This window comes from Thalassophryne amazonica, chromosome 6 (genome assembly GCF_902500255.1).
Source record: "Thalassophryne amazonica chromosome 6, fThaAma1.1, whole genome shotgun sequence".
Classification (NCBI taxonomy): domain Eukaryota; kingdom Metazoa; phylum Chordata; class Actinopteri; order Batrachoidiformes; family Batrachoididae; genus Thalassophryne; species Thalassophryne amazonica.
The window spans coordinates 17959815-17982925 of record NC_047108.1 but is presented as its reverse complement, the minus strand read 5'-3'; the positions used below and the strand labels follow the sequence as shown (position 1 = coordinate 17982925).

At 46.0% G+C, this 23111-nt stretch overlaps 1 protein-coding gene across 1 annotated transcript in view; it reads right to left on the bottom strand.

Annotated features, from left to right (window-relative positions):
* fgd1 (FYVE, RhoGEF and PH domain containing 1) overlaps positions 1-20694 on the bottom strand; it is a 36408-nt gene extending 15714 nt beyond the window's left edge. Inside the window, exons 1-9 of the mRNA XM_034171838.1 lie at positions 20535-20694; positions 9421-9720; positions 9073-9274; positions 8205-8967; positions 4335-4424; positions 3833-3981; positions 2911-3067; positions 2689-2827; positions 2260-2318 (exon numbers count right to left, since the gene is read on the bottom strand). Coding sequence (XP_034027729.1) covers positions 2260-2318; positions 2689-2827; positions 2911-3067; positions 3833-3981; positions 4335-4424; positions 8205-8967; positions 9073-9274; positions 9421-9720; positions 20535-20592 — 1917 coding nt within the window. The 5' untranslated portion in view covers positions 20593-20694. The remainder of the gene's footprint in view (positions 1-2259; positions 2319-2688; positions 2828-2910; positions 3068-3832; positions 3982-4334; positions 4425-8204; positions 8968-9072; positions 9275-9420; positions 9721-20534) is intronic.
* Between the last annotated feature and the right edge of the window lie 2417 nt (positions 20695-23111).

Genomic DNA, 23111 nt, shown 5'->3' with positions numbered 1-23111 from the left:
TTTCATCACTCTGTGTTTTCCTGCCTTTACAATCTTGCACCATGCATAATTTTTGTTCACTAGTCACACCAGCTTCCAGAACTTTCACTGACACCTGTATCTTGTTCCACTACACCACCAGTTATTTAAGCCCTCACAGCTCATTGCCAGACTGTTGAATGTTATTCACTTTCCAGCCCTCGTACCTTGTCTTGTTCTGCCTTGTATTCAGCCTGCTGGTATTTGACCCTGTTTTGTCCTCGACCACGTTTTTTATCTTCATCTCTGATTGCCACCACGCTGTGTTTTTTGAACTCTGCCTGTTTGTTGGACCAAGGTCTGTCTGTACCTTTTTCCTCACTGCTGGACCACTTCTGTATGGAATCCCCACTTGCTTCTTCCATTAAATCCTGTTCTAACTGCATTCGCTGTGGGACTTTGCATTTGTGTCCACCCAGTTTGTGCCCCGTCCTGACATATGCAAAAGTTTGGCCACCCCTGATAATTTTCATGATTTTCCTTTTTAAAAATCATTGGTTGTCTGGATCAGAAATTTCAGTTAAATATATCATATAACAGACAAACACAGTGATATTTGGAGAAGTGAAATGAATTTTCTTGTATTTACAGAAAGTGTACAATAATTATTTAAACAAAATTTGGTAGGTGCATAAATTTGTGCACCCTTGTCATTTTATTGATTTGAATATATTTAGCACTAATTATTGGAACACAAAATTGGTTTGACAAGCTCATTGACCCTTGACCTCCGTACAGAGGTGAATCCAATCATGAGAAAGGGTATTTAAGGTGGCCATTTGCAAATGTTTCCCCTCTTTGCATCTCTTCTAATGAGTGGCAACATCGAACTCTCAAATGACCTGAAAACAAAGACTGTTCAACATCATGGTTTAGGGGAAGGATACAGAAAGCTATCTCAGAGATTTCAGCTGTGAGGAACATAGTGCGGAAATGGAAGACCGCAGGCACAGTACTAGTTAAAGCTCGAAGTGGCAGGCCAAGAAAAATCTCAGATAAGCTGAAGCAAAGGATGGTGAGAAGAGTCAGTCAACCCACAGACCTGCTCCAAAGACCCACAACATGATCTTGCTGCAGATAGTGTCTCTGCGCATCGTTCAACTACACAGTGCACTTTGCACAAAGAGATGCTGTATGATGCTGTAATGCAGAGGAAGCCTTTTCTGTGTACACGCCACAAACAGAGTCGCTTGAGGTATGGTAAAGCACATTTGGACAAGCCAGCTTCATTTTGGAATAAGGTGCTGTGGACTGATGAAACTAAAATTGAGTTATTTGTACATAACAAGGGGCGGTATGCATGGCTGAAAAAGAACACAGCATTCCAAGAAAAACAATTGCTACCTATAGTAAAATTTGGAGGTGTTTCCATCATGCTGTGTGGCTGTGTGGCCTGTGCAAGTACTGGGAATCTTGTTACAGTTGAGGGTCACATGAATTCCAGTCAATATCAGCAGATTCTTGAGAACAATATTCAGGAATCAGTGACAAAGTTAAAGTTGCGCCGGGGCTGGATCTTTCAACAAGACAACAACCCTAAACACTGCTCAAAATCTACGTACTAAGGCATTCATGCAGAGGAACAAGTACAACATTCTGGAATGGCCATCTCAGTCCCCAGACCTGAATATGATTGAAAATCTGTGGTGTGATTTTAAGCGGGCTGTCCATGCTCGGAAACTAACAAACCTGAGATGTTTTGTAAAGAAGAATGGTCCAAAATACCTTCAACCAGAATCCAGACTCTCATTGGAAGCTATAGGAAGCATATAGAGGCTGTTATTTCTGCAAAAGGAAGATCTATTAAATATTGATGTATTTTTTCTGTTGAAGCTCCCAAATTTATGCACCTGCCTAATTTTGTTTAAAGAATTATTGCACTTAAACTTCATTTCACTTCACAAATATCACTGTTTGTCTGCTATATGATAAATTTAACTGAAACTGCTGATCCAAACAACCAATGATTATAAAGGAAAATCATAGAAATCATCAGGGGTGCCCAAATTTTTTACATACAACTGTAATTTTTAAAGATTTAAAAAAAATAAATCACTGCTGATAAGCTGATGGAACATCTTTAATGTGGTTACAGAGGAAAAGTGGTCAGATTGACTCTAAATCTAAACCACTGGTTCTATTTTCTGATGGCTGAGTAATGAGTGTAATCACAGCTCAATTAAAGCTGTGCTCTGATCTGGACTGATGGGCTCTGAAGTGGTTCTGGAGTTCGGCACTCACCATTTTCCTGATGGCGGCGTTGGAGTGTTCCGCCGCCGTAGCTATGAGCTCCAGAGACTCTGCGTAGAAACAAAGAGAAACCTGGGTTTGAGTTTGTAGGAGGACAAATGGAGTGTGAGGACTTGACTGAAACTTTGAACTTGATCTGTGACCTTGACTTTTAACTGTTTTTTCTCTGAATCAGATCACTTGGTTCTAGGTCGTCATTCCACCACGTCTGAAGGAACGATATGAACCAAAGTTTTTATTTGGATTCTAAAGATTATACATGCTAACAGCGCCTCCTTCAGGATGAATAATATATTGCTGCTGCTGCTCAATGACAGAATCCAGAGTTCTCCGAGCAGAAACTTTGTAACGGGCATCTTATAAAAACATGTTTTAATGTGGATGGTGTGACTGCAGCTGCGGGTGCGTTTGTTTTCCTACTCTGTGCGTCCCTGTAGTCCGGCGCGTCGTCCGGCAAACGGTGCAGATAATCTTTAAGCAGCAGCTCATAGCGAGGAATCCTCTGCACCGGTTCCAGCATGTGGTGCTGCAGCGTCAGGTTCCCACACCGCTCCTCCCGCTGCACATCCCAAAGCACTTTTAGACAGCAATGCAGAAACAGACACTCCATGCTGGACTACAGGACTGGCACAGAACCGGTACCTGGATCTCCTGGATGATGCTCTTAAACGGTGCCGATCGCTCCATCCAGGTGGTAACCAGCTCCATGGCGTGGTCGAAGTTCTTCACGTACTCACCATACATTTTCAGGAAAGGAGCCAGTTTCTGCAGGATGTCCCCGATCCGCGGGTTTGATTCCCTGGAAAAAGAAGTACCGTATCTGTCAAAGGTGGTTCACTAAAGACTCTGTGCTAGGGATGGGACGACTAGTCGTAATAGTTGACTACGACAAGCTAACGTCCAACTAGTCGACTATTTTTTATGAGTCGACTAGTCGAAAGCCATTTATTAAGTTAATTTAACCCTTAAAGAACAGACCTGCTGGAGCTGCCAACGCTCCGTTCACTCAGTGAAGACAGTGTGTGTCCAAGAAGTGGACCGGAAAAGGAAGGTAAAGTTTAAAGTGATTCCAGTGACAACAGGAGTTCTGGAAGATGGAACCCCCAACCTGGTCAAATGGGTGCAGCGATTTCCAGTAAAAAACACCTCAGGTCCTAGAAAGATGAGGTATAGTACAGAACCCTGACACTCCCAGGAACTGTCCAACTCTTTGGAACCCCCCAAACTCCTGGAAGCTCCCACACTTCCAGGAAACCTCAAAATTCCAGGACCTGTGGCACTCTCTGGAAACAACAACTCTAAGAGGTCCTCAAACTCCAAATTTCCAAGGAACCCTAAAACTCCCAAACCCTTCGTAGAAGACCCAGAGTGGAGGGACACACACCCACAGTGGTGAGAGGGAGAATTATTTTTAACAGCACTCCAATAATTCTGTACATACATGTTTTTAATGGTAAATGTGAGATTTTTGTCTGACGGTTTGACTTTGTTGGCCACATCTTAGACACCATCTTTATCTATGACACTGAGTCCAGAGAGGAGCAGGAAGAGGAGGCATCCTCACCACTCCTCCATGCGTTTCTGCAGCGCCGGCAGGAGGAACTGCTGGTGGAAGCAATAGATGGAGCAAATGTTGGAGAAGATTCCCTGAACCACATCACAGGGGAAGGAGGAGCGAGAACGAGCCTCCTCCAGGAGTCTGGCACAAAAAACCTGCAGGAGAAAAGGAGAGGCGCAGAAAAGATGAGAGAGGAAAACATGAGAGAAGAGGAGAAAGGAGGAACCAAGGTCAAAGAGGGGTGGAAGTGGAAGAAAATGAGGAAAGGCAGGAGGGAGATGGAAGAAAGGAAATAAAGATGAAAACAGGAGAGAAACCAAGAGAAAAGATGGGAGAAAAGGTGAAGGACACGAGGAGGAAATAAGAGAAGAGACAAAAAGGGAGAGATGTGGAGGAGGAAAGACGGTGGAGAAAACAAGAGGAGGAGAGAGGAGGAGACATTTTAGACAGATTTCAGATCAGTTTCATGACCAGATGATGAAGCTGGAGGAGGAGTCAGGTGACTCACCTGGTCCAGGAGGTGGAGCTTAGAGACGTAGCCGATCTCTGTGTGCAGCAGCTCATTGGCTATGTTAAAAACCCTCTGCTGGACAGACAGCTGGACACACAGACACACAGACAGTCAGCATAGTCTCTGTCTCCTGACCTGTCTCACCTCAGTACAGTTCTGTCTGTCTCTGTCTCCTGACCTGTTTCACTCACCTCAGTACAGTCCTGTCTGTTTCTGTCTCCTGACCTGTCTCACCTCAGTACAGTTCTGTCTGTCTCTGTCTCCTGACCTGTTTCACTCACCTCAGTACAGTCCTGTTTCTGTCTCCTGACCTGTCTCACCTCAGTACAGTTCTGTCTGTTTCTGTCTCCTGACCTGTCTCACCTCAGTACAGTCCTGTCTGTCTCTGTCTCCTGACCTGTCTCACTCACCTCAGTACAGTCCTGTTTCTGTCTCCTGACCTGTCTCACCTCAGTACAGTTCTGTCTGTCTCCGTCTCCTGACCTGTTTCACTCACCTCAGTACAGTCCTGTCTGTTTCTGTCTCCTGACCTGTCTCACCTCAGTACAGTCCTGTCTGTTTCTGTCTCCCTCACCACAGTACAGTCCTGTCTGTTTCTGTCTCCTGACCTGTCTCACCTCAGTACAGTCCTGTCTGTTTCTGTCTCCTGACCTGTCTCACCTCAGTACAGTTCTGTCTGTTTCTGTCTCCTGACCTGTTTCACCTCAGTACAGTCCTGTCTGTTTCTGTCTCCTGACCTGTCTCACCTCAGTACAGTCCTCTCTGTTTCTGTCTCCTGACCTGTCTCACCTCAGTACAGTCCTGTCTGTTTCTGTCTCCTGACCTGTCTCACTCACCTCAGTACAGTCCTGTCTGTTTCTGTCTCCTGACCTGTCTTACTCACCACAGTACAGTCCTCTCTGTTTCTGTCTCTTGACCTGTCTCACCTCAGTACAGTCCTGTCTCTGTCTCCTGACCTGTCTCACCTCAGTACAGTCCTGTCTGTCTCTGTCTCCTGACCTGTCTCACCTCAGTACAGTTCTGTCTGTTTCTGTCTCCTGACCTGTCTCACCTCAGTACAGTCCTCTCTGTTTCTGTCTCCTGACCTGTCTCACCTCAGTACAGTTCTGTCTGTTTCTGTCTCCTGACCTGTCTCACTCACCACAGTACAGTCTTGTCTGTTTCTGTCTCCTGACCTGTCTCACCTCAGTACAGTTCTGTCTGTTTCTGTCTCCTGACCTGTCTCACCTCAGTACAGTCCTCTCTGTTTCTGTCTCCTGACCTGTCTCACCTCAGTACAGTTCTGTCTGTTTCTGTCTCCTGACCTGTCTCACTCACCACAGTACAGTCTTGTCTGTTTCTGTCTCCTGACCTGTCTCACCTCAGTACAGTTCTCTGTTTCTGTCTCCTGACCTGTCTCACTCACCACAGTACAGTCTTGCCTGTTTCTGTCTCCTGACCTGTCTCACCTCAGTACAGTTCTGACCGTTTCTGTCTCCTGACCTGTCTCACTCACCTCAGTACAGTCCTCTCTGTTTCTATCTCCTGACCTGTCTCACCTCAGTACAGTTCTGTCTGTTTCTGTCCCCTGACCTGTCTCACCTCAGTACAGTTCTGTCCGTTTCTGTCTCCTGACCTGTCTCACTCACCACAGTACAGTCTTGTCTGTTTCTGTCTCCTGACCAGTCTCACCTCAGTACAGTTCTGTCCGTTTCTGTCTCCTGACCTGTCTCACTCACCACAGTACAGTCCTGTCTGTTTCTGTCTCCTGACCCGTCTCACCTCAGTACAGTCCTCTCTGTTTCTGTCTCCTGACCTATCTCACCTCAGTACAGTCCTCTCTGTTTCTGTCTCCTGACCTGTCTCACCTCAGTACAGTCCTGTCTGTCTCTGTCTCCTGACCTGTCTCACTCACCTCAGTACAGTCCTGTCTGTTTCTGTCTCCTGACCTGTCTCACTCACCTCAGTACAGTCCTGTCTGTTTCTGTCTCCTGACCTGTCTCACCACAGTACAGTCTCGTCTGTTTCTGTCTCCTGACCTGTCTCACCTCAGTACAGTCCTGTCTGTCTCCGTCTCCTGACCTGTTTCACTCACCTCAGTACAGTCCTGTCTGTTTCTGTCTCCTGACCTGTCTCACCTCAGTACAGTCCTGTCTGTTTCTGTCTCCCTCACCACAGTACAGTCCTGTCTGTTTCTGTCTCCTGACCTGTCTCACCTCAGTACAGTCCTGTCTGTTTCTGTCTCCTGACCTGTCTCACCTCAGTACAGTTCTGTCTGTTTCTGTCTCCTGACCTGTTGCACCTCAGTACAGTCCTGTCTGTTTCTGTCTCCTGACCTGTCTCACCTCAGTACAGTCCTCTCTGTTTCTGTCTCCGGACCTGTCTCACCTCAGTACAGTCCTCTCTGTTTCTGTCTCCTGACCTGTCTCACCTCAGTACAGTCCTGTCTGTTTCTGTCTCCTGACCTGTCTCACTCACCTCAGTACAGTCCTGTCTGTTTCTGTCTCCTGACCTGTCTTACTCACCACAGTACAGTCCTCTCTGTTTCTGTCTCTTGACCTGTCTCACCTCAGTACAGTCCTGTCTGTCTCTGTCTCCTGACCTGTCTCACCTCAGTACAGTCCTGTCTGTCTCTGTCTCCTGACCTGTCTCACCTCAGTACAGTTCTGTCTGTTTCTGTCTCCTGACCTGTCTCACCTCAGTACAGTCCTCTCTGTTTCTGTCTCCTGACCTGTCTCACCTCAGTACAGTTCTGTCTGTTTCTGTCTCCTGACCTGTCTCACTCACCACAGTACAGTCTTGTCTGTTTCTGTCTCCTGACCTGTCTCACCTCAGTACAGTTCTGTCTGTTTCTGTCTCCTGACCTGTCTCACCTCAGTACAGTCCTCTCTGTTTCTGTCTCCTGACCTGTTTCACCTCAGTACAGTTCTGTCTGTTTCTGTCTCCTGACCTGTCTCACTCACCACAGTACAGTCTTGTCTGTTTCTGTCTCCTGACCTGTCTCACCTCAGTACAGTTCTCTGTTTCTGTCTCCTGACCTGTCTCACTCACCACAGTACAGTCTTGCCTGTTTCTGTCTCCTGACCTGTCTCACCTCAGTACAGTTCTGTCCGTTTCTGTCTCCTGACCTGTCTCACTCACCTCAGTACAGTCCTCTCTGTTTCTATCTCCTGACCTGTCTCACCTCAGTACAGTTCTGTCTGTTTGTCTCCTGACCTGTCTCACCTCAGTACAGTTCTGTCTGTTTCTGTCTCCTGACCTGTCTCACTCACCACAGTACAGTCCTCTCTGTTTCTGTCTCCTGACCTGTCTCACCTCAGTACAGTTCTGTCCGTTTCTGTCTCCTGACCTGTCTCACTCACCACAGTACAGTCTTGTCTGTTTCTGTCTCCTGACCAGTCTCACCTCAGTACAGTTCTGTCCGTTTCTGTCTCCTGACCTGTCTTACTCACCACAGTACAGTCCTCTCTGTTTCTGTCTCTTGACCTGTCTCACCTCAGTACAGTCCTGTCTGTCTCTGTCTCCTGACCTGTCTCACCTCAGTACAGTCCTGTCTGTCTCTGTCTCCTGACCTGTCTCACCTCAGTACAGTCCTGTCTGTTTCTGTCTCCTGACCTGTCTCACTCACCTCAGTACAGTCCTCTCTGTTTCTGTCTCCTGACCTGTCTCACCTCAGTACAGTCCTGTCTGTTTCTGTCTCCTGACCTGTCTCACCTCAGTACAGTCCTGTCTGTTTCTGTCTCCTGACCTGTCTCACCACAGTACAGTCTTGTCTGTTTCTGTCTCCTGACCTGTCTCACCTCAGTACAGTCCTGTCTGTTTCTGTCTCCTGACCTGTCTCACTCACCACAGTACAGTCCTGTCTGTCTGTCTCCTGAACTGTCTCACCTCAGTACAGTCCTGTCTGTCTGCGTTGGCAGGCGGCAGCACCAGCGTTAACTCCACCTCTTCCTCCTCCTCTAAGTCACTGTCTCCCTCCTCAGAAAACTCCCTCCTCCTCCTTGCTTGGCCCTGCGCCTCCCCCTCTTCGACTTCTCCCTCCCCAGCATAGGAGGAGGAGCTGGAAAGGCGGGGCAAAAGGGCGGGGCTACAAGGGTAAGCCACTCCTCCATCGTCAATGCCAACAAAGCAGAGCTCTTCGCTGTGCGACGGCGAGCTGATGCTGTCAATCCCACTGTCCCGATTGGCCAGCTTGCCGTCCGTCTGTGAGGAAGGAAGGGACAGACGCTCTGAATGGAGTTCTGATTGGCTGCTGAGCAGCGACGACTGCTGTTGCTGCTCCCTCAACTCCACGGCAACCACATCATCCTCCAGATGTTTCTCTGAGGCGCTGTAGCCCGACTCCATGGACAGACGCTTTTGCTGAACGTCCTCCTGACACGCCGCTGCCACCTCTTCATCGTCTTCATCGTCGTCATCGTCCACGCCACCTTCTGTTTCATCTTCTTCAGCCTCACCTCCGAGGGTGACATCCTCACACTCCTGACCTTTGACCTCAGAGAGAGTCTCGTCATCAGACGGGGGAGGTGCAGGTGATGATGATGACGACGACGATGATGGTGATGAAGGTCGGGACGAGGACAAGGAGGGGTCGATGGCTCTGGGGCACAGAGCTGCTCCGGTGATGTCGGGAACCACAATCAGCTGCTCGCTGAAAAACAAACAAACCCAAAAAACTGTTTTTTGTTGTTTTTTGTTGTTTTTGTTGTTGTAAGCCAGTGACATCATTATTCATCCTGCACCAATCGAAACTAACCGTTCAAATTTCTCGATGAGTGACAGGACACAGGTGGGGGAGGCGGTCCCCTCGATGCGGGAAGGCTTGGTCCAGAAACCCTCGCGACACTCTGCAGGCAGGGTTCTGCAGGGAGGAGGAGGTGGGAGGGGTTTTTCTGGAGCCCGGGGGCGTGGCCTGGACAATCCCGCTTGCTGCTGGAGATGGGGAGGCTTTGGTGGGACTGTGGAGGGCGGAAACACGGATGAGAAAAGCTAAGGAAAGATGGTCGCAAACACTAAAAAATGCAAATTTTCTGTTTTTTTTCCAAATATGGAATCAGGGAAACGTATCTTTTTTTTTGTTTTTTGTGATGGTCGGGTTTTTTACCCTGAGGTTTGGGCCCCGGCAGTGGCGGGCGGCTCTTGCTCGGTGGTGTTACGGTGGTAGCTGGGAGTTCCGGTGGCCCCGTCTCGTTGACCAGCAGCAGTTCGTGAGGGGAGCTGTGATGTCCCGACGTCTCAAGCCCACCATCCAGGGAAGAGGGGCCCGAAGAGCTTGGGCCAGGGTCCGAACTCGGCTGCTGGGGAACGTCAGCGTCGAGCGCCCCCTGGTGATCACATGGTGAGCACGTCGGATCCAGAGAGAGACTTTTAGTCAGCAAGCTGGGACTGGAGGAGGAGGCGGGACCTACGAGGAGGCGGGTGAGAATGGTAATGACATGCAAAAAAAGGCCACGCCCACACACTGCAACAATAAGAGTCATTTATTTTATGAAATTATAGCATGAATTCCTGCCATCAGTTCTTTAACTACTGTTTAACTTCCAAGAGTCCAAGTTCAAAATTCAAAGTTTTTAGTTGCCATTGTAACGCAACTCCTGAAGCCCCCCCGCTCTGGCTCCAAAACACAGTTTGCGAGCACGTTTGGTTTCAATGCGGAAAGTTCCCAGTTCAAACCCCGCCCCTGCCACATTTCTCTATGCAATGTGAAGTTGTGTCAGGAATGGCATCCAGAGTAAAACTTGTGCCAAATCAACATGCACATCCACCTCGGATTTGCTGTGGTGAACCCGAGTGCAAACAAGTGAGCAGCTGAAAGGTCTTACTAGTAACATTCCATCCAGTTAACAACAGTGTTAGCTAGCTAGTTACATAGCTTCACCGCCAAATTGGCTCTCTGTGCTAGCTTCAACAGCAAGCATTTTATTTGGTTAGGCAACAAGTTTGTGGAGGTTTAAACAAATTGTGCGACTCCTCTACAAACACCAGGGTGAATTTTCTAAATATCCTACTATAATCAACAGGTTGGTTGTTGTGTCCCACCACAGCCTGTACTCACGGTTCTTTAAACAGAGCAATATCTCCACCTGGGGGACATTTTCCATTCATGATGGTATAATAGAATTTCACCAAGAGCTCGGTTAATTTGGATATTTGGTGAGAGTATTAGCTTCATGCTAATATAACTGCAGTAGGTTACGTAGGAATTCCCTACATGCCCTCCTAGAGGAGTGGTCAGGTTTCAAACAGTGAGCCTTGCAGGATGCATAAGTGAGAGCGGGGCTTCAAACCCAAAGACTATGGTGTCTTTCCCCACAGCATCTGTTATGTTAGCATGCTAGCATCATGCACAGTTACTATGGAAACATGGCGTCATGGCTGCAGGTCAGAAAGCTGTGGATGGCTGATCTTTTCAGGGTCCGTGAGCAGCGCTTTGGTTCTCAGGTCAAACCTCGTCATAAGTGCCATGAAGGGACAAACGTAACCCACGGCAACCAGCTGACAATACACACTTTAATTATAGCCACTGCCATCTGTGGCACCCCGCTGAGGATGATTAATTATTCATGATGGATCAATAACATCTGCTCTGGTTAAAGTCATTGATTATTCAGCACATTGACCTATTGATTTCTTTATTGACAACTTACATAATAAACCTCATGGGAAAGCATATACATGGGAACAGATCTGGATCCTAATCTGGATCAGTACACCAGTTCACATGTTGGTTATGGACAGGAATGACAGACAGGTTCCATCAAGATCCTTGGAATAACAATATCAGCAACAACAACAGGTCCAGAATCCGCATCTGAATCCAGTTCAAAACCAAAATATTTTGAGTTCTGATACAACTGAGGATTCTAACAGATTTCACAGAGCTTGTCTGTAAACCTTTTCGGTAATCCAACAAACATTGCTGTTTACGTTTACAGAGACTGACAGATATCCTTAGCTAGCCGTCTAGCTTTAGCAGGAACATAGCGGCTAATGGTGGCTCAAACCAATTCTGATTCCAAATATAACAAAATATTGTTGAGGCGGAACAGAAATTTCCTCAACTTCAGAAAATCAAACCAAAGGAATGAACCCTCTGAAATACAGTGACGCCAAGGTCAAAGTGTGTGTGTGTGTGTGGGGGGGGGGTGTCTCTGAGAGTGTATCTGTGTCTCTGTGTGTGTAGGTCTCAGTTTGTGATTAAGATTTGTACCAGGTGCTGAAAGTTCCCACAGTCTGTGTGTGACGGTGAACTCACAAAATCAAAAGATGGGTTCAGAATTTTGGTTAAAGCTTAATGTTAACGAGCCAATGAGGAAGAAGACTGTTATCCAATCAGATCCCAGATTCGTTCTCTTATAAACCTCAACACAAAGATCAGAGACACACACACATACACACACACATGCGCACACACACACAAAGAGCAGAGGCTTCATAAAATATGACAAAACACACACATGGACACACACACAGACACACAGACACCCACACACACAGACAGACAGACACACACACACACAGAGACAAACACAGAGACACACACAGACAGACAGACAGAGACACAGTTACAGACAGACACACATACACAGACACACACACAGAGACAGACAGACACACACACACAGACAGACAGACAGACAAAGACACAGTTACACACAGACACACACACAGAGACAAACACAGAGACACACACAGACAGACAGACAGACAGACAGACAGACAGACACACAGTTACAGACAGACACACATACACAGACACACACACAGAGACAGACAGACACACACAGACAGACAGACAGAGACACAGTTACAGACAGACACACATACACAGACACACACACACAGAGACAGACAGACACACAGATAGACAGACAGACACACATACACAGACACACACACACAGACACACACACAGAGACAGACAGACACACACAGACACACACACACAGACACACACACAGAGACAGACAGACACACACAGACAGACAGACAGACAGACAGTTACACACACACACACACACACACACAGAGACAAACAGACACACACAGACAGACAGACAGAGACACAGTTAGACAGACACACACACATACACAGACACACACACAGAGACAGACAGACACACACAGACAGACAGAGACACAGTTACAGACAGACACACACATACACAGACACACACACACACACACAGTCAGACAGACAGACAGAGACACAGTTACACACACACAGAGAGACAAACACAGAGACACACACAGACAGACAGACAGACAGAGACACAGTTACACACACACACAGAGACAAACACAGAGACACACACAGACAGACAGACAGACAGAGACACAGTTACAGACAGACACACACATACACACACACAGAGACAGACAGACACACACACAGACAGACACACACCAGGGTTTTAGCTAGGATCAAATTTTAGCGTAGTGGTAATGTCGAGTGGGGGGGAGTGCGGAAGGGGGGCAGCTTTTGAAAATTTAAGCTAAAAATTGGCCATTCTAGGGGTGCCCAAAGGGAAAAAGCCAGGTACGACAGCCCAAGTCCCTTCATCATGTCCAGAAGGCTGGGGAAGTTTGTTGAGTGGGAAATCTCATTCTGGGTTAGCCAGTACATGGCCCTCAGTGAGGCAGTCGGAGTCTGTGGACTTTTTTAAGTCAAGACTTAAAATCTATTTTTATTCTCTTTCTTATGAGTAGTTTTTATTTTATGTTTTATTCTTTTACTTCTGTTTTTAATTAGGTATTTGAATTTTTTTTATGTTGAACTGTTCTGTGTGAGGCACCTTGAGATGACTTTTGTTGTAATTTGGCACTTTCTAAGCTGATTAAATTGAAATTGAACAACATTTTATTGAGTCTTAAAGTAAATAAATATGAAATTGGTTACTGGATCCTTAAACTCTGGACATAATAAACTCTACATGGTGGATCCTTGATATCTGGACATAGAAATAAAATCTGTTAGTTTTTGTCAAAAGCATTTCCTTTCAGACATTATTATTGGCATGAATGTCTTTCCATATCTGAGCTGAGCTCTTACAGCTCGCTGCGCTGCACGTCAGGTTCATAAAGAATGCAGGACGTCTCATTTTGGGAGGAAAAAAACATTTTAGTCGATTGTAGTTTATTGTCTGTATTGCAACGTTTGTAAGAGGTGTCATTTTATTCAAAGCGGCGATTCATTCTGAAGTTGTTAATTCCGAGTGGACTCTGTCTCAGCAGAGAGCCGTGCAGCGTTTGGAGTTGTGCCAACAGAACAGAGGACGATTCGAGTTTGTTGACTGCAACAAAACAAGAGTCCCAGTTAGTGACTTTAATACACACAAAAGTGACTCATGATATTTTAATGGATTTGAGAGGGGTTAAGAAGTGGACTTACAGCTTCTATATAGCAGTGAATCAAAGAGCCACGAACCATTGATTCGAAGCATTGCTTCATTGATTCACGCTTCAAACTGGAGTCGCGCTGCATTAAAAATAAGCGTAACGGTCCAAAATTATAGCGTAACGGGCCATAACACAAGTTTGTGCTAGCTAGAACCCTCCACACACACACACACACACACACACACACACACACACACACACACACACACACACACACACAGCAGCAGCAGCTTCATGAAATATGACAAAACACACACAGTCACACAAAGAGCAGCGGCTTCAAAAAAATCTGACAAAACACACACACAAAGAGTAGCGACTTCATAAAATATGACAAAACACACACATATACACACGCACTTGTTAAAAAAAGGCATTTGCAAAACTGAAAATTCTGTTTGTGAAGTGTTGTGTATCGCCGATCACACGCATTGATTGCTTTGCTCACTTACGCAATATTGAGACATTCTGAGCGCAAAACTGCATTTGAGATTCACAAATATCTTGATCGCTATTCACACTCCCATCCAGTAGATGGCAGTGTTTTATAAATGAAACCATGAGTGAAAAGTTCCTTGCTTTTGATCTCTTCTGCCACCGTCTGCATTGTTGTGTGAAAAGTAAGTGACACTTTTTTGCAGCGGTGGCAGCAGGGGCAGTGGGCGGGGTGCATAAAGACAGATGCTCTGGCTCACTACTCAGAGGCCTTGGCGGTGCTTAAACTCAAAAATGGCTTATCAGTAGCTGACAGTGTACCGAGTCGATACTAAAAGTTAGAGGTTACCTGTAACTTCCGCCACATTTTTAGCGATTTATCAGTTTAACATTATAAAAGTTCAATTTTCAGTTAGTGGATTAGCGGTTATCAACATTAACTTTTCGGTTAGCTGTGCCCACCACTGATTATTATTATTAGTGTTGTTATCAGTATTATTATTATTATGATTTTATTTTTACTTTTATTGTTGTATGGCTGGGGGTGCCTGGCTGTCTTCTGTTTCTGTCTTTTGTTTTTCCTTCCAGGTGGCACGCGTTTAGGACTGAGTGGCTGTGTGGCTGACTTATCAGGACCTCACCCTGATCACCTGAGGCTGATAATGTGCAGCTCGTCAGGACTCACAGCTGTGGTGCATCTACATGGATTGGGGCATGGTGGCATTTAAGTCTGGAGTACACAGTGTGTATTTGCCAGAGACTCGACCTTGAGACCAGACGGGTGAGATCGTCATCTTGAGAGCCATCTCATCATCATGGATGCAGAGACCGTCCAGGTTTGATGCTTTGGTCTGTGAAAGAGGAGGGGGTGAGGTCTCACGCTCGTCAGCACACTTCCTGAGGTACGTTAGGTTTTGTGACTAACATTAGTACAGTCAGTAAATGTGGTGTCCCTCACACCTTATTATATTGAGCTGTTATGTTAGTCGTTTAATCAGCTTCCACTGCAGTTGAGAATGTGAACTGGGTGTTCCATGCCTGCAGGGTGGGAAGCTGATTTGTGATTAAGCCAGGAAGTGTTTGCTGTTTATGTACACCTTTGAGTGGTCTCTCTGTGTGTGGAGTGTGAACTCACATGATGGTTTCTTCTTTCACAGACTCGGTTTGTCGCGGCCACGTGGGGGGTGTCGGCGGGGTCCTTGGGTCCGAAATATTTCTGGCTCCGGACCGTTTGTGCTGCCTGGAGCACACCGTATTACCACCTCACCAGACCGCGCACTCATTTGTTTGTATTTATCACATCACTGTTATGTTATTATGTTATTTTTTTTTATTCCCTCTCTTCTCCTCTGGCTCCAGCCGTGTGAGTCGTAGGTTGTCGGCGTTGCTGGAGTGGTGCAGTTCGGTTATGCTGGGCGTTTCCCAGGTAACCTCTGCACCTGGGGGGGGGGGTTCGTGTTGTTGTTGTTTTTTGTTTGTTGATTCCCTGTTCCACCTCCGGCTTCAGCGCGCCTTTGAGCCATCTGCCATCGGCGTGGCTGAGGTTTGGGGCAGTGGAATATACCCGCAGCTGGTGGCTGGTTTGGAAGTTGGAGGGGTGGCGCCGTTTTGTGCCGTCTGCCATTACCGCTGTTCCACTCCTCCTGGTTGACTTCTGGGGTATAGTCATGGTTGGTGACGCTGGACGTGCTTCCAGTTTCCACTGCGCCGAGGGGTTGGGGTTGTTTTGTTTGTATGTTTTTTTTTTCCTTTTGTTTTTCCCCCCAGTTTCCGCCCTCAGGGTGTGACTGTGGTGTCCTCTGGGAGGGAAAGGGCTGTGGGTCCATCTAGCCATAGACGGCCGGGGCTGGGTCCGTTGGTCATGAGGGGGGGCGTCTCCTGGGGTTTGATGGAACGGTCCTCTGGGAGGCGCTGGGAGTCCCCGTGGGTGACTTTGGATCCCAGAGGGACCTCGGCTGTGGTTATTACTCCTGGAGCTGGCGGGATGTCCTCTGGGGGGTGTTGGTCCCTACATGTCGTCGGGGGGGGGGGGGGGGGTGTTAGCGTTTTTTATTTGTAAGCTTAAGTTTGGGTTGTTTTTCCTTTCTCCTCTTCCCGGGGTTTGATGGGACGGTCCTCTGGGGAGGGGGGGGTGGTTTGGTTGTTTGTGTTTGTCTTTTTTGTTTTGTGACTAATCAGACTTTAAACATGGTTGGACAAAGGCTGACCGCACAGGTTCAAGAACTCCTGGCCATACCTGTGCAAATTGACTGACAGAAACAAAGGCAAAGATGCAGTCAGAGGAGAAGACGTCAACCCTTCTGTTAGATGAAGATTCTGTTGGAAGTTGAATGCAGATACGGTTTCCAGCCATGGTCCCTGGAGGGGGATGTTTCTCCTGGGCCAGGTTTGTGTGGTCGCCGGGAGGCTTCCCGTGAGGGTGGGGTGCTGTTGTATGGCTGGGGGTGCCTGGCTGTCTTCTGTTTCTGTCTTTTGTTTTTCCTTCCAGGTGGCACGCGTTTAGGACTGAGTGGCTGTGTGGCTGAGTTATCAGGACCTCACCCTGATCACCTGAGGCTGATCATGTGCAGCTCGTCAGGACTCACAGCTGTGGTGCATCTACATGGATTGGGGCATGGTGGCATTTAAGTCTGGAGTACATAGTGTGTATTTGCCAGAGACTCGACCTTGTGACCAGACGGGTGAGATCGTCGTCTTGAGAGCCATCTTATCATCATGGATGCAGAGACCGTCCAGGTTTGATGCTTTGGTCTGTGAAAGAGGAGGGGGTGAGGTCTCACGCTCGTCAGCACACTTCCTGAGGTACGTTAGGTTTTGTGACTAACATTAGTACAGTCAGTAAATGTGGTGTCCCTCACACCTTATTATATTGAGCTGTTATGTTAGTCCTTTAATCAGCTTCCACTGCAGCTGAGAATGTGAACTGGGTGTTCCATGCCTGCAGGGTGGGAAGCTGATTAGTGATTAAGCCAGGAAGTGTTTGCTGTTTATGTACATCTTTGAGTGGTCTCTCTGTGTGTGGAGTGTGGACTCACATGATGGTTTCTTCTTTCACAGACTCGGTTTGTCGCGGCCACCTGGGGGGTGTCGGCGGGGTCCTTGGGTCCGAACTATTTCTGGCTCCGGACCGTTTGTGCTGCCTGGAGCGCACCGTATTACCACCTCACCAGACCGCGCACTCATTTGTTTGTATTTATCACATCACTGTTATGTTATTAAATTCAGTTATCCTTTGTACCGTGCTCTGCTTATTTCATACTGGGTCCTTCAAACGCTGGTTCTCCGTCCTGCGTCCGACACATAACATTTATTTTGTCATTAAATTTTTTAAATGGACCAATTGTGTAATAATTTTGAACATATTTACAATTATATTACGTACTTACAATGAACTTACTAAATAAAGTCACGCATGCACTCTTTTAATATAAAGATTATTTACTGCCCCCTGCTGGATTGGCATGTGAGTCCAGAATGTAAATATCAGTGTCCATTGTTCAGTGTTGTTAGCTAATACATGTAGCTTCTCTAAAAATATTACTTCTATCAACATTTGGTTTTGGCGGCATTCATCCTTGACCCAAAATACATAAATATAACAAACGGCAAATGTCAGCTCTCCACAGTTTGTGCATGATCAAAATTCCACGCACGTACACAGAGCAAATGGTCTTTTCTGCAATCTGCTGTAAGCGGGTGCTTTTAATATGACAAACAGAAACTGTGGCAGAAGACATTAAAAACACTACACTTTTCACTCATGGTACCAACATGGCACTGAAGTCACTGGTAACAGCAACATAACACTTAAATAAACTGACTAAACCAACTAAACTACAAAAGCACAATAAATCAGTAAGACTAACAACACTGTATATACTAACATGAATCACAATAACAACATTTAAAACCCCAAAACCCCAAACTCCCATGGTACATTGCAGCACAACTCCCATTGTTTACTGGTTAGCTCAAATCACTAATTTTTCAAAAAAATATTAGTCCTACCAACTTTCCGTTTTCTAAACGTTCATCCTTGACCCAAAATACATAAAAATACCAAACGACAAATGTCAGCTCTTCCCGGTTTTGACGTGATCAAAGCCATACACACACATGCACACAGAGGCCACTTGGCTATTATCATATACACACACTCTTCTTCAACCACTTAGTTAAATTCAGGGTCACGGGGGGCTGGAGCCTATCCCAGCAGTCACAGAGCATGAGGCGGGGTACACCCTGAACAGGACGCCAGTCTGTCGCAGGGCCAAATATAGACAAACACAGTCACACCCTCACTCACACCTACGGAGAACTTAGTTTCCAATCCGCCTAACCTGCATGTTTTTGGATGTGGGAGGAAGCCGGAGCTCCCAGACAGAACCCACGCAAACATGGGGAGAACATGCAAACTCCACACAAAAAGGCCACAGGTGGGAATCAAGCCCATGACCTTGTCGCTGTGAGGCAACAGTGCTAACCACTAATACACCATGCTGCCGATTATAATATAGATGTCATTAATTTATCATATGGGTAATAATCGTGCCAACTAACTAGCCTAGTTTAGTCAGTACATTGACTCACCAATCAGTTGCCATCATTAACTTTGCTAATTACCATGTACGTACTAAAAAATTAGTGTGTTCAAGGTGTTTGTGATAAAATACTAGATTCAATTATACATACAAATCTATATGTACAAACGTTAGCGTGTTAGCCACTTTATCTAAATGTACAAACGTACAAACAGAGTCTAAATGTTAGGATGTTAGCCAGTTTATCTAAAAGTCCAAATGTTAGCGTGTTAGCCACTTTATCTAAAAGTCCAAATGTTAGCGTGTTAGCCACTTTATCTAAAAGTCCAAATGTTAGTGTTAGCTACTTTATGTAAAAGTCCAAATGTTAGTGTTAGCCACTTTATGTAAAAGTCCAAATGTTAGTGTTAGCTACTTTATGTAAAAGTCCAACTGTTGGAGTGTTAGCTACTTTATGTAAAAGTCCAAATGTTGGTGTGTTAGCCACTTTATGTAAAAGTCCAAATGTTGACATGTTAGCCACTTTATGTAGAAGTTCAAATGTTGGCGTGTTAGCCACTTTATCTAAGAGTCCAAATGTTGGAGTGTTAGCCACTTAGAGTGTTTGGCACTTTATCTAAAAGTCCAAATGTTAGCATGTTAGCCACTTTATCTTGGAGTCCAAATGTTAGTGTTAGCCACTTTATGTAAAAGTCCAAATATTAGAGTGTTAGCCACTTTATCTAAATGTACAAAGTTCAACAATACAAATTTACAAAAATAATTTTTTTAAAAACTTTGGCCATCATTGGTTCATAAGTGACTTCCACATTTATCACTTATAAAATAGCTGTCAATTATTTTGATCAGCTGATCAGTTCAGTACCCTTCCCCTTTGTACTGCTGCTACCAATCAGCAGCTCTGTTTAAAAATCAATTAAATTATTCATTCATTCATTCATTTTCTGCTCCTAACTGGGTCCAGGTCCAGGTGGCAGACCCGGACTTGGCTGAGGATTGGCAAGTGTGGGATGAGCTGCTTGGTTGATAAAATTGCTTTCAATCTAACAGCTCTCACACACGCACAGGCGCACGCACACGCATGTACATGAGCAGGCGTACACACACGTAGGCACACGCGTGTTCACACTGTTTTTGGAGACACTTTGATGTGGGCGGTAACAAAATGAAGAAACGTGTGGAAATATTGATAATTAATCGATCAATCAATTCACATATATTGATGTTATTAGCCTGAAAGGATCAATCATAAAGACATTTAAAACGTACCACGACGCGGTGTCACCGAACCCTCTGCCTTTTTGTGATTATTGATTCACTGATTTATTGATTGGGGTGGGTGCAGAATCCGCATGACTTTCAGACACAGATCCAAAAAACCTGCAGCTGTCCAAATATTAAGTCATTGACCTCAGCTGCAACAACAATATCGATCAGTCGATAGTAATCGATAGTTTGGGTGATGCTCTGTCTCCTACACATCTGGCAGACGCAGTCTCTCCTGCAGCCGCATTACCCGACAGCCACTGCGGCGATTTGTCGGTCAGTGTGTGGACGTGCACGGCGTGCACATGTGCGTGAGAGAATGGCGAGTGTCATGCGCATCAACACACACACACACACACACACACACATCATTATCATAATCATCATCACTCTTCCGAGGTTTTCATTTTAGAAATTAAAAGGCGAAAATAAATCATGCAAAGTGCCGCCGCGGGCATGTGACGTAATGTGTGTGTGTGTGTGTGTGTGTGTGTGTGTGTGTGTGTGTGTGTGTGTGTGTGTGTGTGTGTGTGTGTGTGTGTGTGTGTGCGCACGCACGGTGTATTTGAGGACTCACCCCTCGTGAGGCTGCTTCTGTCCATGTACATCGCGCAGCAAAACACAAATCCGGTCATTAAAAAACGGTTTGAGCGGAGAGACAGCGGCTCTCCCGGTCCACAGCACCAGAACGAAACCGGCTCACATCCACCCGCACACCGACGGTCCGGACCGTCAACACACACCGACAGACCACCGCTGCTGCGGGGCTAAAGTAGGTTAGTCCGCTCGGTTTGCTCCACGGAGCTGCCCGCTGTGCGAGCGGTGGGCGGTGACAGAGAGAGGGGGGGGGGGGGGGGGGGAGAGAGATAGTGATAAGAGAAAAAAGGAGAGGAAGGATTGAGGCGAGGGGGAGGTTGAGAGAGAGATAGAGAAGTGGGGGTTGAGAAAGGGAGAGAAACAGCAGAGACAGGAGGTAAAAAGACAGAGGGAGTGAGATAGAGACAGGATGAGGGGGAGTGAGAGAAAGGGTGAGAGAGGATTTTAGATTTCCTCTATCACACCTCCATCTTGGTTTCCTTGACAACAAATTGTGTTGGAGAGGGAGCTGAGGGTGACACTAATCTGACATTAATGAGACAGAATCAACGAGAGAAGCACTCAGTCTGACACTCGGGACATCCACTGCGCCACGCTGTTGTTTCACGTATCACATGTTGCTCACACTTATGTAGCATGTTGCCACAGGCAGGTGAAATGTGGTTCCTATCCTTGACCTTCTCCAGCTGCTGGGGTACTCAACCGACCCAACACCCAGTCCATGCAGGAACTGAACAGTGCCAGAGCCAGAACACATCCCTGGTGAACGCCAGAATTCAGGCATCTTATATATGGTATTCTGGAACCACCCCTAAATCCAAACAGTCCAACCGTCAGCCCCACTGAGGGCAGTTTATCTGGGTCTCATTAACACAAGATCACTGTCCTCAAAATCATTGTTGATTAATGATCTAATTATGGATCATCACTTAGATATGATTGGATTGTGTGAAACCTGACTTAAACCTACAGCTGTCCTTCCCTTAGATGAGGCCTGCCCACCAGCACATACATTTAGTCACGTCCCTCGTGATGGCGAAGCAAGGCGGGGTGTTGCTCTTATTTATAAATCTATTAGCTTATTAGCTGTTGGGAGTCACAAATATAACTCGTTTGAACATCTGATTCTCCGCTCTGCCCACGATGCTACGTATTACCAAGGTCAGAAGAATAAAAATCAGCCGTGTTATTTTGTCACTGTATATAGGCCTCCTGGCCCATACTCAGAATTATTAGATGAATTTGGTGAGTTCATCTCTAACTTGTCAACTAGTGCAGATAACATTCTGATTGTTGGTGACTTTAATGTTCATATAAATAGGCCTTCTGATCCTCTCTGCAAATCATTTATGGAAATTGTGGATACATTAGGATTTCAGCAATGCATTCAGGACTCGACGCACATTAGTGGAAATACCCTGGATTTGGTTCTCGCACATGGTATTGCTGTCATAAATATTGACATCATGCCTCTTGCATCGGTGGTCTCTGATCACTCACTTATTAGGTTTACAGTTTAGTGCCGTGTTTAGTGGAACAACAACCTTATTTATCACTACGGTGATGCATCAACTCCTCAACTACAACTGAACTCGAAGCTAGACTGCCTGATATCTTAGCTTCCTGTTTGGAAAATGCCCCATCAGTAGAGAGTCTTGTGGATAGTTTAAACTCAGTGCTCAAAACTACACTCGACATGACTGCACCACCTTTATTAAAACCATGCCCCCCAAAACACAGTCACCTTGGTTCAATGAGTACTTGTGTGACCTTAAGCATAAAGCTAGAGGTCTAGAACTGAAATGGCGTAGTTCAAAATTAGAAGTATTCCACCTTGCGTGGAGTGATGCTATCTTAGACTATAAGCATGCACTACTGGCTACAAAGCGGTCCTATTACTCTGATTTGATCAACAAAAACAAGCATAACTCAAAGTTCTTGTTTGACATGGTGAAAACACTTATTCATGGACAAGCACCTGTAAGTCACTCTCCTTTTACAGCACAAGATTTCTTGGATTACTTTGAGAAGAAAATAGAAAACATTAGGTTGAGCATATCACAGCATGCCTTAACCCAGCTACTACATCCTGCTATGGAGGTGGGTGCCGTTACTGAGTTATTACCTAGATTTACAGACCGGGGTGACCCTCTGCTTGGGCCATGCTACTGACATAATTGACAAAACAATCATGATCACAGCAGCAGTAAACCAGCATCTTGTGATACAAACAGCAGCATCACCACAATTAGGTTCCAAAATCCAACAGACTCTGAAAAAGTTAAGAGTTTCGGGGTGAAGTGTGTCATCTCCTCTGTAAATCAGAGCCAACGCTTTCAAAGAAAAGCTTCAATGCTTTGTTATTGGACAGAACCGCATTCGTTTCGCTCTATCTGTCAGCCATCAGATGTTTCAGTTTTGCTAATAAGTACGTCACAATACAATTGCAGAGTGAGACGCTTTCTGGAAATGCACCCGTTAACTGCCTCAGGGAGAGCAATAAAATCCATCAGAGACAGTAATTATGAGTGCACGTATGCAGAGAGACTTGAATCAT